Genomic DNA, 14,926 nt, shown 5'->3' with positions numbered 1-14,926 from the left:
AAGCTAAATTCTGCTTAAACCAAAAAGCCTAACCCAAAAGTTCTAATTATGCATGTCAGAAATTCACCATAATTAAAGCTCAGAAAAGCAAGTACTGAATTTAATCAAATGCCTTTTAATGTGTCTATTGAGATAACACGATTTTTCTTCTTCAATGAGATTAATTTTTCAAATATTAAATTTAACCTCAATTCTGAAGTAAAACCAATGCTGTCTTGATGTATTTCCCTTCTTATATTTTACAGGATTCAATTTGATACTAATTTGCTTAGCATTTTTTCATCTATGGTTCATGAGTGACACTGGCCAGTGTTTCCTTTCTTGTTACATCCTTGCTAGGAGACAGTGAGGTTACATCAGCCCCGTAATGAACAGGAGAATGTTTCCCCATTTTTATTTTCTGAAAGACTGTTGTTATTCTTCTGTAAAATTTTGGATTTCAATAAATCCATCTGGCCTTGGAGGTTTCTTCTCTTTTCTATGACACCAACTGTCCCCTTTTCTGTATACTATTGTCCCTATTTTCCTTTCATATCCTTCCTATTCTCTAGTCCTTGGGGTTGTAAGGCACAGATAAGCTTCTTTTTGAGCTTCCCCTCTGCCAAATTGATTCAACTGATGAATTTTGAAGTTTTTCCCTAATTTTTTTTTGCTTTATAAATAATGCCATAGCAAATATCCTTTTATAGACACATTTTAATCCATTCTTTTAAGTAAAATTACACATAAATTCTAAGTAAGAAATGCTGGACCAAAGCACATATGCATTTTAAGATAGTGCTTTATAAATAAATTTTTCTTATTTATATTCCTGTTTTTAGCCAGAGCAGAATTCAGCAAACTTTTTCTGCAAAGGGCCAGAAAGTAAATATTTTAGGTTTTGAGGAATCTATTAGTCAGTCACTTCTGCAACTACTAAATGACTTTAAGATGACTAAATAAAACCACCTTACAATAGAGAAATCTAAATTGTAAACTTGATAAGCACAGAAACAATTATTTCATGTGGTAGCTAAAGGAAAATTTAATCTTAAGTACAGCAATATTATTATTATTATTGCAAATATTATTTGACAAAACCTGCTGGTTTCTACAGTGGAGGGATATTTGTAAATTTACCATGGCCCTTAAACAGGATTTATCATTCTCTTTTTAAGATTAAGAGAATTTCACAAAATATAACATTTCCCAGAACAACAGGAAAAGCATCCCAAAACTTGTCGTCATATATCGAAAGCACATATGGTGAATTATGAAAAAGTCATACTTACATGATTACAATCTGAAGAAATTTCATTTTCAGGCTAAAAGGAAAGAAAAAAAATGAGAGGGTGCTTAAAAAATCTTAAATCTCAAGTTTTCAAACACCACCAAAATAAACTCAAAACAAGAAATCTGAATATTCAACTAAATATGTTTCTTCAATACAAGGAGTAAAGTGGGGCTCATATATCTTTTAGATTGCTGGGGAGAAATACGACAGGAAAGCAGATGAGATGCAATCCTTTCCCAATCAACAGTACAATCTGGAGAAGGGGAAAATGCAGAAGCACTCGGTTATACTGGAGCTAATGCAAAAGTGACAAGAGGATCTTTACACGACACTTCATAATTCTGACAGATAAAGAGCATCAGGTAAAATAAGGGTGTCCTTTCTTTAAAGAAAGTTAGAAATCTAAAGAAAAAATGGGATTATTAAAAAGGGCAAAAAGGTCCATCAATAATTTAAAAATTAGTCTCCTGTCACCATTTTGGGAAGGTAGGTAATGTGTACACAGAACTTCTATGTACTATGTTTGTAACTTCTATGAGTCTATAATCTTGCAAGTCTATAATTAAAAATATAAAATTTAGAAAACCAGAAATATATATATATTCATATTTTCCCTTGAATACATTTGTTTAATAAAACAAGGTACCTGCACCAGAGATAAAATACACTTTGAATTCCAGTGACAAAAAAGGTAGACTAGGTTATGCCTAATATTGCATAGCTTTGCAATACACATTTCCTTTAGTTCCCTTGTTCATAAAATTAAAGGAGATACAATTGTAATAATACACATCACAATAAAGTACCATTTCCTTTGAGTTTCCATAGCATCCCAACCTGTTCAAAGGCAATTCTGTGTGCCTTCCATGAAATATTACCAGTGTAGGTTGTGAAAAGTATCATTTTCAAAATAAAAAGATTCTTTCTATTTAAGGATAAGTAAAAGACAATAAAGAAAATAGTGCCCCGGCTGGTGTAGCTCAGTGGATTGAGCATGGGCCTGCAAACTGAAGCACCACCAGTTCAATTCCCAGTCAGCGCACATGCCTGGGTTGCGGGCCAGGTCCTCCGTAGAGGGGTGTGAGAGACAACCACACTTTGATGTTTCATTCCCTCTTTTTCTCCTTCCCTTCCCCTCTCTCGAAAAATAAAGAAATAAAATCTCTAAAAGAGAGAAGGAAATAAAAGAAGGAGCTCCTACCCTTCGCGACAGCATGGATGTAACTAGAAAGCATTATGCTAAGCAAAATAAGCCAGGCAGTGAAAGACAAATACCATATGATCTCACCTTTAACAGGAATCTAAACAACAAAACAAACAAACAAGCAAAATATAACCAAAGACACTGAAATAGAGAATAGACTGACAGTGTGCAGAGGGGAGGGACTTTCAGGGGAAAAGGGGAAGGGTTTACAGGAACAATTATAAAGGACACAGGAACAAGTATAAAGGACACATGGACAAAAACTAGGGGGGGTGGAAATGGGAGGGAGGTGAGGAGGGCTGGGTGATTGGGCTGAGATGGGAATAAAAGACAGAAAACTGTACTTGAACAACAATTAAAATAAAATTTAGAAAAAAGAAAAGAAAATAGTAAGCCCTGGCCAGATAGCTCAGTTGGTTAAAGTGTTATCCTGATACACCAAGGTTGCGAGTTTGATCCCTGGTTGGGGCACATAACAAGAATCAACCAATGAATACATAACTAAGTGGAACAACAAAACTGATGTCACTCTCAAATAATTTTTTAAAAAAAATTTTTTAAAGAAATTGGTAAATATTAACAAACTGAGCAGCCACACCTAATATCACTTCAAGAAGAAAAAGTTTCCAGGAAACTTGATTTCACTGCAGGACTTAGTAGCCATCAATACTAATATAAAAACTCATTTTTAATACTTATTAATCAAATATTTTATTAAAACTGACTTTAACAGATTGCTAGGTAATTGTAAGATCATAACATAGCACTTCTGAACTTTCTCCCTACTTGTCTAAGTAACAAAAGATATTTTAATGCATTTTCTGAGGTGCCTTTCTGCATCTGAGAAATCAACCTCCTACTATGAGTTAATCTAGTAACTCTGTTCCCTACACTTCACTTCCAAATGCATAATTTATCTCTCTTAAAAGTCTAGTATCAAAAATGCTTTTTGTTCAGGCAGTTTTCTAACTTATACCCCTTTAATCCCTCCCTTAATTTTTTCAATCAATCAGCAATTCTAGTTCTTACTCAAACAAAGCGTGGAAGGTAATTAACATCATTATTATTTCTACTCATACTCATTTCTGCTAAACAATAACTTTAGATTAAAGGGCTACTCTTTAAAGAAATTCAGAGCACTGGAGAATTTTCAAAATAACATAGTTAATAAGATGTAAGTTACCCATGGGGAAAAAGTGTTGTCATGTTTAGAGTTGAAAGGGACCTATTATAGCAAATTTATGACTGTTTTAATGCTTGCTTCCCAAGAGTGGTAGATTGAATGATTTCCCTCAGTTTTCCACTCTTTAATAGAATTTGAGAGCCAGACCTTTTGCCCTGTAACTCTGCACGGCCCACTGCCTGGACCGAGGACACATCCATCCTGCTCCACTGATGTTCCCCTGATGTTAGGCAAGGCCATGGACTTGCACTAGCTAGTGGGACTTTAGCAGACATAACAAGAGCATAGACTTTAAATGTGCTTGGGTGGTTTGACTTGTATCCTCATACTCCTGAGAATGTGTCCAAGTATTATTGCATGTTTTAAAAAAATTTTTAAAGAATTTGGTATTGGAGCATTTAAGATTTTTTTAAAAAGATTTTATTTATTTTTAGAGAGAGAGAAAGGGAAGGAGAAAAACATGGAGAGAAACATCTGTCAGTTGCCTCTCCCATGACCCCAACCGAGAACCTAGTCTACAACCCAGGCATGTGCTCTGATCGGGAATGGAACCAGCACCTTTTGGTTTGCAGGGCAACACCCAACTCACTGAGCCACACTGGTCAGGGCTATTTTTAAAATTCTTGTGGCACACTGGTTTGCCGCAGCACAATGGCTAAAATCACTCGTTCTGAAAAACAGAACAGAGACCTGCAAAATACAAAACATGAAGTAGTATACCCTAACAGTAGGAACATCAATAATACCAGCGCAAATTAACTGTAGAGAAAATGTTACAGTTTACCATTCAGCCATTAAGACACTAAAAGACAGAAATCTTGAGAAACAAAACCAGATGTGGGTGCCGACACAGGTGTGGTTCTCAGACTACGCCAGTCCTATGATGTCCCAATCAAACCACTTCATTACACGCAGCATATCTATTTCCATAAAATTGTAAGTGGAGGCAGACTTGATTATCTTTACTCTTACAATAATATTAGGAATAAAACCCAATTGCTAAGGTAGAATAGGGTTAGGAATGTTTTTTTCCCTTTTGTTCACAATCAGTGAAATAATACTCGGAAATAATTCCAAGAAATGAACCAGCAAGTACATGCAGTATTGAAAAATTATAATGTAGACAAAAGTGCGCTCAGCATCGCTGTGGGACACAGAAGAAAGATAAGACAGATTTAACCTTGGGCAGTTTATAATCCAGTTCTAGAGATAAAATTGAGCAATCAAGCCATTAAGCAGGAGTATGTACTTGAGCCGGATCTAAAGAATTAGACAGAAGAATGATTTCCAAAGAGGATATAGGTTAGATGATCCCCCAGGGCTCAGAAAGAAAATTTCAAACAAAAACAAAAACTCACCTTTAAGTTATAGTTTAATTTTTATCATGTTTATGTTAGAATAGTTAATATATTATGAATAACTATATATCTACTAGGGATAGCTTAACAATTTTTTCAAATGATAAGAACATAATCAACATAGAGGATTAAGAGCTGAAACTTTTCTTCTAACCAGTTTAGAACTTCTACTTCCACCCCTTCAAACCAAAGGCAAAGTGAGGGCTCCTGGCCTGTGGAAGCATCAAATTAGCTCAGCTTTGTCACATTTTAACTGCTCTCTATCACTCTGGAGATGAAGTCTGACTTTGAAAAGAAGCATCCTTTACATCAAGTGTTTCCTCACTGGAAATAAAATGGTTGTCATTTTAACAATGAAAAATTTGGAGGATAAAAGTTTATAAAAAGCTTAATAAATAATTTTCTGTTAATTTAATGATCAAATTTTGTAGAAGAGACTGCTAAAGTTGCATATGTTAGTATCAATAAACTATGACAAATCAAGGAAAAAGAAAGAGAACATGACATATAACCCCCCAACCCAACACAGCAGTGACTGTATAGAGAAGAAACTTAGCTGATGCTGAAGAAATGACACAACAGTAACACTGCCAAGGAGATAAGCACCGAGCATCTGGAGGCACCTGCCTAACTCCAATAAAGAATGGAATGAGTGTAGCAGGAGACAGTGAAAGCAGTCTCTTAACTGAGCTAGGTGCTGTATTTTATTTCTTACAACATGATGAGCTGTAATGTGTTCAATTTTACAGATGGAGACATTGAAATACAGAGAAATTGAGTAATGTGATGAAAGGTACAGTCCTAAGAGACAACAAAATTAGATTTAAATAATGATAGTAAGTGGCATCACAGGTTTATTGTGATGCTGTCAGCTCACTACCTCTTCCAAAACGCTCGGTAGGTCAGGTTCAGCACAGTGATGATGGTGGGGGCCTTTGGGGGGCACAAGAAAAAGAAAGGTAGATGGAATAAACAAACAGAGCTCCTGATCTAGAGCAACCATTTCCAACTGGTGTGCCACAGGCATTTGTAAATGTGCAATACCTGACTGTTTAGTCAGGGGCACTGATGTCTTTTCTCTCTGACTGTCTGATAAAAAAATGACAACAGGCAATAAATACAATAGCAGCCTGGTGTGAATGAATAAAAATTACTCCTATTTTTTTTTCAGATCGACAAAACATATATTTTTTGGAGTGCCACAGAATTTTAGCAATTAGTTTATGTGTGCCATGAGATGGAAACGGTTGAAAATCACTCCTCTAGAATTATTTGTTTGACAGATATATGATGAATTTAGATGCAGGCAGCCCAGGTAAGAAACTGACGGAAAAATTAGATCAACTAGGGATCTTGGATTAGCCCTTGAATAATCACAGCAAGTTATAAAAAACTTTGCTTGATTTGGCTTTTCTAAATCAATGATTTAAATGTTTTGGGTATTACTGTACTTTAATCTCCTAGTTGGATAGCCAAAGCTGAAAGAGTTGATATTAAGGCTTAAAACTCCTAGTGCTTCCTTTAAGAATTGGCTTTAAGGAAAGAAACAGAATGGTGGAAGAACAGAAGTAGTTAGCCAGAGAAGCAGTGTGATTTTGGATGGGTCAGTTCTCCAGACCCCTGAGGATGAGTTTTAGACTAGAAAAGGGATTTCTTTCACCTAAGATCCATGAACATACTTAAGGAGTGAGAGTGTCTTAAATCTAAATATAAACTTTTGTATGTTGAGAACATTTTTCTGACAAGAGAATCCACAGCTGTCATAATTTCGGAAAGATCCATAAGACAAGAAAAGATTTGCCCTCGCTGGTGTGGCTCAGTGGATTGAGTCCTGGTCTGCGAACCAAAGGGTCGCTGGTTCGATTCCCAGTCAGGGCACACGCCTGATCTTTGGGCCAGGTCCCCAGTAGGGGGTATGTGAGAGGCAACCACACATTGATATTTCTCTCCCTCTCTTTCTCCCTCTTTCTAAAAATAAATAAAAATTTTTTAAAAAGAAAAAAGATCGCCCTGGCTGGCGTAGCTCAGTGGATTGAGTGCGGGCTAGGAACCAAAGTGTCCCAGGTTCGATTCCCAGCTAGGGTACATTCCTGGGTTGCAGGCCATAACCCCCAGCAACCGCACATTGATGTTTCTCTCCCTCTCCCTCCCTCCCTCTCTCTCTCTCTCCCTCTCCCTCTCTCTCTCTCTCCCCCCCCTCCCTCAAAAAAAAATAAATAAATAAAATCTTTAAAAAAAAGAAAAAAGATCAAGAACATTTATCTAAAATGGATGAGATTTTTTCTAGCTTTCTGAGTCTATAAAATAGAAAAATTTATTGAATTCCACATCTTTTTAATGCTGGTAATTTGCATATTATGATTTTGGTTCCTTTCTTCAACCTAATCATTCTCTGCTGGTCAAATCCACTGCAAACAGGTTTCAGAATAAAGAACTGAAAAGCTTGAGTCTGAATGTTCAACCATCACACTCATTTAAGAGGATGGTTTTTACAGAAAGTACAAGTCTGGAACTATGATTTCCCCAAGGTGTACAGGCTGAGTTAATGAGTTTGGAAGGAGATATTAAAGGATTCACAAAACTAACTTGGAAGTTGTGCCAGTTTCTGAAACAAAAATGCTTGAGAATTGGACTGTGTCTAAAATATGGAATATTCTACACAGTTACATCGACTAAAGTTGAACTATCCACCAGATCACACCTGGTACTAAATTAAGTGACAACAGACTCTGTTTATTAATCACCTGGGAGAAAACAAACAAAAAAAGTCAATAGTGTCAGTGCTTTAATGGACTTGCAGAAATCCGAAGGCTGGGCAACAACCGGATGCCTCCTTCTGATTAGAGGCATTCTGCTGCAGTAGTCAGTAAGTTCTGGGAGTTTATTCATTAAGAATCCAGTAAACTATATAAGCAATCCTTTTATTATTAACTTGGCCCAAACCACCCACCTCCTGCACACCTGAAAAACAAACTCAATGTAACATAGTAATGTTAGCTAAACTCAGTCTTTTAGTCTTGATAAACTTTCCCTGAGCAAGTATAAATTGAATCTTAACTCTTAAATTCATAATTAAGTTCCTTTTAGTGCCTTGTTCTGGGCTCAGAATTAATTTTTCTTATTTGTACCCAGGGGTAGCTGCTAAGTATTGCTTTCCCAAAAGGACAGTGATCAACATAGGCTTTGTGCCCTCCAACAATGTTCTGGTTCACTGTGGAGCTGTTCTTTTGTATGATTCTTCAACATCATCCATCTCTTCAAAAAGGATTTACTGTACAAGCCCAGCAGGAGATTTTAAAAAGGTATGTGATAGAGATTACAGATACTAGCTCTCAAGTAAATTAGTGCGCTAAGGAGATAAAACACAAGTCTGACCTAACCTTCAGACAAAGCTAGATGTGAAGTTTGTGGGGACAGGGGGAGGGCCTGATATTTTAAAGGATGAAAAAGTAACACCAACGCCACCAACAGAATGACAGAAAGGAAACCAGAAAGCCTAATGGAGGAGGGTATATTTGAGTTGAGCCTTAAAAGGGAGTTGTAATTTGACGCTGTCACGCTGTGTGTCTGCTGAGGAAGACAAGAGGGGGCCCTGAGTTGGAAAGGCACATTTGGGCAGAGGGCAGGGCTTGAGTGAGATGGTGAGACACCCTATGGTGACTATTCTTAGGTTTATGAGCACATATTTGGCATCTCCTAATATGTGGTGGAATAACTACAAAGTTTAAAAAAATCTTAAAACTGGTCCAATAATGGTTTCCCACCACCCAAATTAATGTTATAACTAAACACAGTGTGGAGAGTGGTAATTTAATTTACTGTTATTTACCTATGGGCTTCCCGGTGGGTGGAAGGGTAACAGCCGAGAAACACTGTATAGTTATGTCTTCTTTATACTAGTAACTTTGAAGGAGGAATAAGGACAGCTACTTCAGAAACCAGAGACACTGTAGTACTGATCTGCTCATAGAGTTTCTAAAGGGTGAAGAAGTTTACACTAAATGGACAAAAGATAATATAGAAGACCTAACAACAGAACAGTTTCTAAAAATCCATCTCTGGAAAGCAGGTCAGATGGACTCAAACACCTCACTGAATACAGAAGAGCCAACAGGAAGCAATGTGGTGAAGCCTTCTGCTGGGGCATAAAGAGAGAAGCCAGTCCATGTAGTCAAGAAAAAGTTCTTTTTCCTCTTAATCTAAATGTTTGCCTCTGGTCTGGGTTCAAAAAAAGGTCCTGATCATCTGAATGGGCTGTCAGTCAAGCTCCCCTTCATCTCCACTTTCTTGGTTTCCAGTTCAGCCAGCTCTTGCAGACTCATTTTGTTCAAGCCCTTGAGCTCCAGCTGTTATTCAATCACTCTGACATTCTGTTTTGACAAGTCAGCAATTCCTCAGTGTCCTCTTCTCTTCATCAATAGTAGACACGGTGACAGAGCGGAACTTGTCCATGTCTTTGGTCTTTTTAGTCATAATTACCTTCTTAGGAGGCTCGTGTTTCCTTTTTAAAAATTTTATTTATTGATTTCAGAGAGAAAGAGAGAGAGAGAAAGAAAGAGAGAAAGAAAAGAAACATCTATTTGATGTTCCGCTTATTTATGTATTCATTGGTTGATTCTTATATGTGCCCTGACCAGAGATCGAACCCACAACCTTGGTGTATCTAGGTGATGCTCTAACCAAGTGAGCTATCCAGCCAGGGCCAGGAGGCTCTTGTTTCTGAGTATATATTATATACTCATTTTCTCAAAACCCTGACCAAACTTGACTGCTGCTCCATTCACAATGAAGGGCACAAGAGCATTCTTCTGCTGGGACTGGTAGAAGAGAGGCACTCCACACTTTGCACACGTCTTCCTCTACTGCCGTTCAGTGCCTTCAGGGCTCCAAAGACAGTCTCCTCCTCCTCTGTGTTACAAAACTTGAGGGTGTGTTTGGCAGCATCAACTGCACAGAACCAATGCCGGAGCCTCAAAAGCAATTTCTCTGAGAGTCCAGCACCAGGATGACCTGGCTGCACAAATAGTAGTAGATGCAGAGGGGCTTCCTGTCATTGTCATATTCCTCCTGGGATACCACTTTAGGCAAAGCTCAGAGGAGCAGCCCAAAAACTTAATGCCAAGAATAATTAACTGTTACTTCTATAGGAATGTGCTATGTTTTAAAGGGGTAAGATGATAGGCAAGACCTCCACAAATTAGGACCCATTTATTCCTGGTTCTTAGATAGTCTCACATAAATGCAGGGCAGGGATGGAGCTATGGTGAGGTCAAGGCTTGCCTGTCTTGTACCATTAAGGCGAAAATAACCTCTGCCCTGGCCAGGTAGCTCAGTTGGTTAGAGCATCATCCCAAATATACCAAAGTTGCAGGTTTAATCCCCAATCAGGGTACACACAAGAATCAAGTAATGAGTGCATAAGTGGAATAATGAATCAATGTTTCTGTTTCTCTCTTCCTCTCTCTAAAACTAAATAAAATTTAAACATAAAATGAAAATACCCTCAATATACTTTAATTCTCAAAAACGAAAAGGATGTGTGTATGGGGGTGGGGCGTGCAAGAGTGGGAATTAGCAAATAGTTCTGCTCTTGTTTAGACAGCATTCTTACTCAAACGTATGAGTACTGCTAAGACTTTCAGCTCTGTCAAGTACTAATTCATTCTTCTTCAGGGAGGTTATATCCCTGTTCTGAAAATATGAGAACACATAGCAATTTGGCTAATTACTGGACTCAGTGACTGGGGGGAAAAAGAGAAAAAAAGGGAAGGGGAAAGAAAGAGAGAGAGAGAGAGAGAGAGAGAGAGAGAGAGAGAGAGAGAGAGAGAGAGAGAGAGAGAAAGAAAGAAAGAAAGAAAGAAAGAAAGAAAGAAAGAAAGAAAGAAAGAAAACAGACTGAGAAACTCCTGCTTCATGAAAGATGATCCATATCCATGAAGATGTTATACCCCAAAATTTACTCTGAGAAATCAAACTACATCTTATTTTTAAGGAAACTCTAAAACCTAGTTAAATTGTCCAAATGGAAATACTGAAAATTAATATAATTTATCATTTTCTGTGCTCAAAGGAGGAAATACCAAAAAAAAAACATAGTGCAGCAGTCCATCCTTATCCATGGGGGGTATGTTCCAAGACCCCAGTGGATACCTGAAACCATGAATAGTACAAAACCCTATACACACTGCTTTTTCCCTACACACACACACACACACACACACACACACACACACACACACTAAGGTTTTATAAATTGGGCACAGTTAAGAAATTAGCAGTAATACCTTAACATAAAACAATGATAACAATATACTATAATTAAAGTTATGTGAATGTGGTCTCTCTCTCTCAAAATGTCTTACTGTATTACACTTAATGTTTTACTTTAAGGAAGCACTTTGTGGCTCCTCTGTGGCATACCTGAAGTGCCAGCATCATTGCTCTTACACTTCAGGGCCATTATTAAGGGTTACTAACATACAACCACCACGGCAACACCACGACGGCTGATCCGACGGCCGAGAAGACTACAGGGAAGAAGCACACGCAGTGTGGCTATGCTGAACGAAGGGGTGATTTTACATCTGGGAGGACAATGTGGGATGGCACAAGACCTCCTCACACTACTCAGAGTGGCATGCGTCTTAAAGCTTGCAAGTTGTTTACTTCTGGAATTTTCTATTTAATATCTTCAGGCCACAGCTATTCACAGATAACTGAAACCGTGGAAAGCAAAGCCATGGATAATGAGGGACCACTGTAATCTAACTACCGAATAAAAACTTCACCATTACATATGGCTAACGGACACACATTGGATGATGGTTTTACAAATCTTACAAAAACATACAATTTTCTCTACTATAAGAAATACTGTGGGTTCTTTCCCCATTTTCCTCCCTATTTTACTATTATAAATTAGAAACAGAGGTGCCTATAAACTGTAGAAGGCAGGCCATCATCAAAAGAAATGTTTAGGGATTATTTCTTTTCACATACAGAGATCAGTTAACCTTTCCATCATTTTCCCATCTGGGACTGACCAACATTCAAGAAATGTAGAACTGTTTGGTAATGCCAAGTGTTCTGAAATCCACTTAAGGCTTTGCAAAGCCTCTGCCTCCTTTCCCCAATGTGAACAAGTGACCTTCTCTGGGATGACATTACCCTCATGAAAGCCTACTATCAGCAGGGAGCCAAAAGTTACCTCCTAGCATTCATTTTTTTCTCTCTAGAAGTCAGCATAAAAATCTATCCAGTTTGATGCTGGTGAGAAGAATTTTTACCTAATTTATGGGGGAAAGAAACAGGTGGAGCATTCTATCAAATGCTTGGCCAGATTCCCCTTTAGCCTCAAGGGAAACAATCCTGGCCAGGTCTACGAATTTGGCTCCCAGCCATGGCAGGCCCACAGCTGTACAGGGATAAAAGGCCTGTTTTCCATTACCCAGTCACCTGGGTAAAGTAGGTTCTCGTGTCAGTGCCGCGAGAGTGGCATTGTTACTCAGTCTTAAGTGGCTAACATTTATAAAATGTTTTGTAGGAAATTTCATCAAAAAGACCATACCACAGGTCCTTAAATAACATTGTTTCATTCAGTGTCATTTTGTTATAAGGTTGACAAGGTGCTATAGGAACTTAACTCTCGTTTATGTCAATTATGTTCCTTATATTCACCCCGGCATGCAAGAAGAAAAGTTTCAAGCCTTTATGAGAGATAATCTCTATAATATATACTACATAAAATCCACAAAATGCAACACTCGGAGACATTTAATCTACACATTTAGGTTGTAAAAGGTACTGTGCACATGTATATGTCTACCGTGAGTCATCGTCTGGTGAGAACTCTTACAGCACTATGAATATGGGTGGCAGCTATGCCATTAACATAAAGAAATTCAGAAGCACATACACAAGTCAATTTATGTGATTCATAACAGATTTTCAAAATAAAAATCTAGGATATAACTCACACTGAGATATTTTAAGATATTTTATCTAATTAACTTACTAAAAAACTTTAGCTAGAATTTTAATTCTTTAAAAATTATTTTATTGTTGTTCAAGTACAGTTGTCTGCATTTACCCCCCACCATGAGAATTTTAATTTTTAAACTTTATTGAAAAACTACCAAATACACATTTTAAAACATAAAATAATGTGGGGTAAATGTGCCAATCATTATTCCCATCCTTTGCCATTAGTATGCTTTGAATTTGAACTATGGTGAAAAGAGAAAAACACATTTTTTCAAACCTTTCTCAATTAGTAAAGTTTGAAAAGAAAGAGAAGGAAATGCATTAACACTTCTTTCTAAAAGGCTTGACATGGAACAAATGATTTCAATATCCATGTCTTAACGAAGTAATTTATTCAACCAGTCTCTAAAATTGTCCCTGCCCTCAAAACAAAGAATCAGTGTATAAGAAAGTTGACTTCCCTGGTTTAAAGTGTCTTTTATTAGTTCATTTTGGGGCCATTAAAAATGCCTAAGTTTTTATAGTACTTTTTGTTGTTGTTTCCCTGCACCCTTGGAGGAGGTAGCACCCCAATTAAAAACAAAACAATTCCTATAAATGTAAGTTACCTCCTCAACCTGTTCTCTGTTTCACCAGTAGTTTATTTAACATAATTATAATCCCTTCTAAAAGTACCAGAAAAACAAAACCAGAAAAAAACAAACGGCAGATTCTTTTTTCCAAAGATGACTAATCACCATCGCCTTAGAACTGAAGATTAAGTATATAGGGCTCACATAACTGCCACCAAAATAGATCAGAACCAACAAAAGTGTCTTGCATCTGTGCATTGCTTAAGGCTACTGTTTCCATTTACGACAAAATTCCAATTTTTTCACAGTTATCTATTTTTTTTGGCATAATGAGGAAAGCAACTTACTGGGTAAGACTATACAATTATTAGTTAATTCCAATTCATATTCTACCAATTAACGCATACAAAGACTGGGGAGAAGCCAATCATTATTCCCATCCTTTGCCATTAGTATGCTTTGAATTTGAACTATGGTGAAAAGAGAAAAACACATTTTTTCAAACCTTTCCCAAAAAAATTAGAACCAAACCTTTGTGAAGCCCTTTGACAATTCTAATAACATAATTACCAACTTACCACAGTTTACATCTGTGAAAAATGTACACTTCCAAATAGAGGGATCATTTACGTTGTCTCTGATACCAAAAGTTGTATTCTTGTGATATATATAATTTATTTAATCTGTGGATGACACCTTAAGCCTGGGTTTTCAGAACAGAAAAATAATTAACTCAGAATGAAAAACCCAGTCTAAAAGTCGGTATTCCATATCAGCTTCTGAATGAGAATCTGACTCACAGCAAGTCTTTTAGCAGCTCTACCGTTCTAAAAATATCTGCCAAGGGACACCTTATTCAATCTGAAAGTGAGGAAGAATTTCAAATCTATGTTCTTAATTAATTCTTATTTGGTGCAACCATGAAGTCACAGAGCTGGTAATGGCACAAATAATTCTGTTGAAATAAATTTGGCTCCAAGTTATATCTACCTTGAAATTCTTCCTGAAAATATTAGTGTCCTAACGAAATAAATTCTTGGTTGATGACAAGAACCCCAGTCTCTGGGCAAAATTTTTCTTCCTCTTAAGTTACATGTAAGAAAGTTCCCGGGGGGCAGCAATCACAGGTTGGGCTACCACAACACTGGGCACACGCACCGGCATTCTATGTACATTTGTTATTTGGCTGACGGAAATTCTACCTGATTTCTAGGTTCCCAAAGGCAGAGTGTCAGTCACTGGGGTCACAACGAAATAAATAGTTTCTCCTCAATTTCTCCTTTCTGGTCTATTTCTCAGATAATAAAAATTTAACGTTAATTACCTAACATAGTCCCAAACTAAGACTAAAAC

At 37.2% G+C, this 14,926-nt stretch overlaps 1 protein-coding gene and 1 pseudogene across 1 annotated transcript in view; both read right to left on the bottom strand.

Moving 5' to 3' along the window:
* Positions 1-14,926, bottom strand: part of GLG1 (golgi glycoprotein 1) — a 108,220-nt gene that overhangs the window by 53,403 nt on the left and 39,891 nt on the right. Inside the window, exon 2 of the mRNA XM_045818410.1 lies at positions 1,272-1,304. Coding sequence (XP_045674366.1) covers positions 1,272-1,304 — 33 coding nt within the window. The remainder of the gene's footprint in view (positions 1-1,271; positions 1,305-14,926) is intronic.
* On the bottom strand, positions 9,260-11,478 carry LOC123806094 (annotated as a pseudogene).

This window comes from Phyllostomus hastatus, unplaced genomic scaffold (genome assembly GCF_019186645.2).
Source record: "Phyllostomus hastatus isolate PE091 unplaced genomic scaffold, TTU_PhHast_1.1 phas_scaffold_345, whole genome shotgun sequence".
NCBI classification, from domain to species: Eukaryota; Metazoa; Chordata; class Mammalia; order Chiroptera; family Phyllostomidae; genus Phyllostomus; species Phyllostomus hastatus.
The sequence above is the reverse complement of the archived record's forward strand: the minus strand, read 5'-3'. Positions and strand labels throughout refer to the sequence as shown.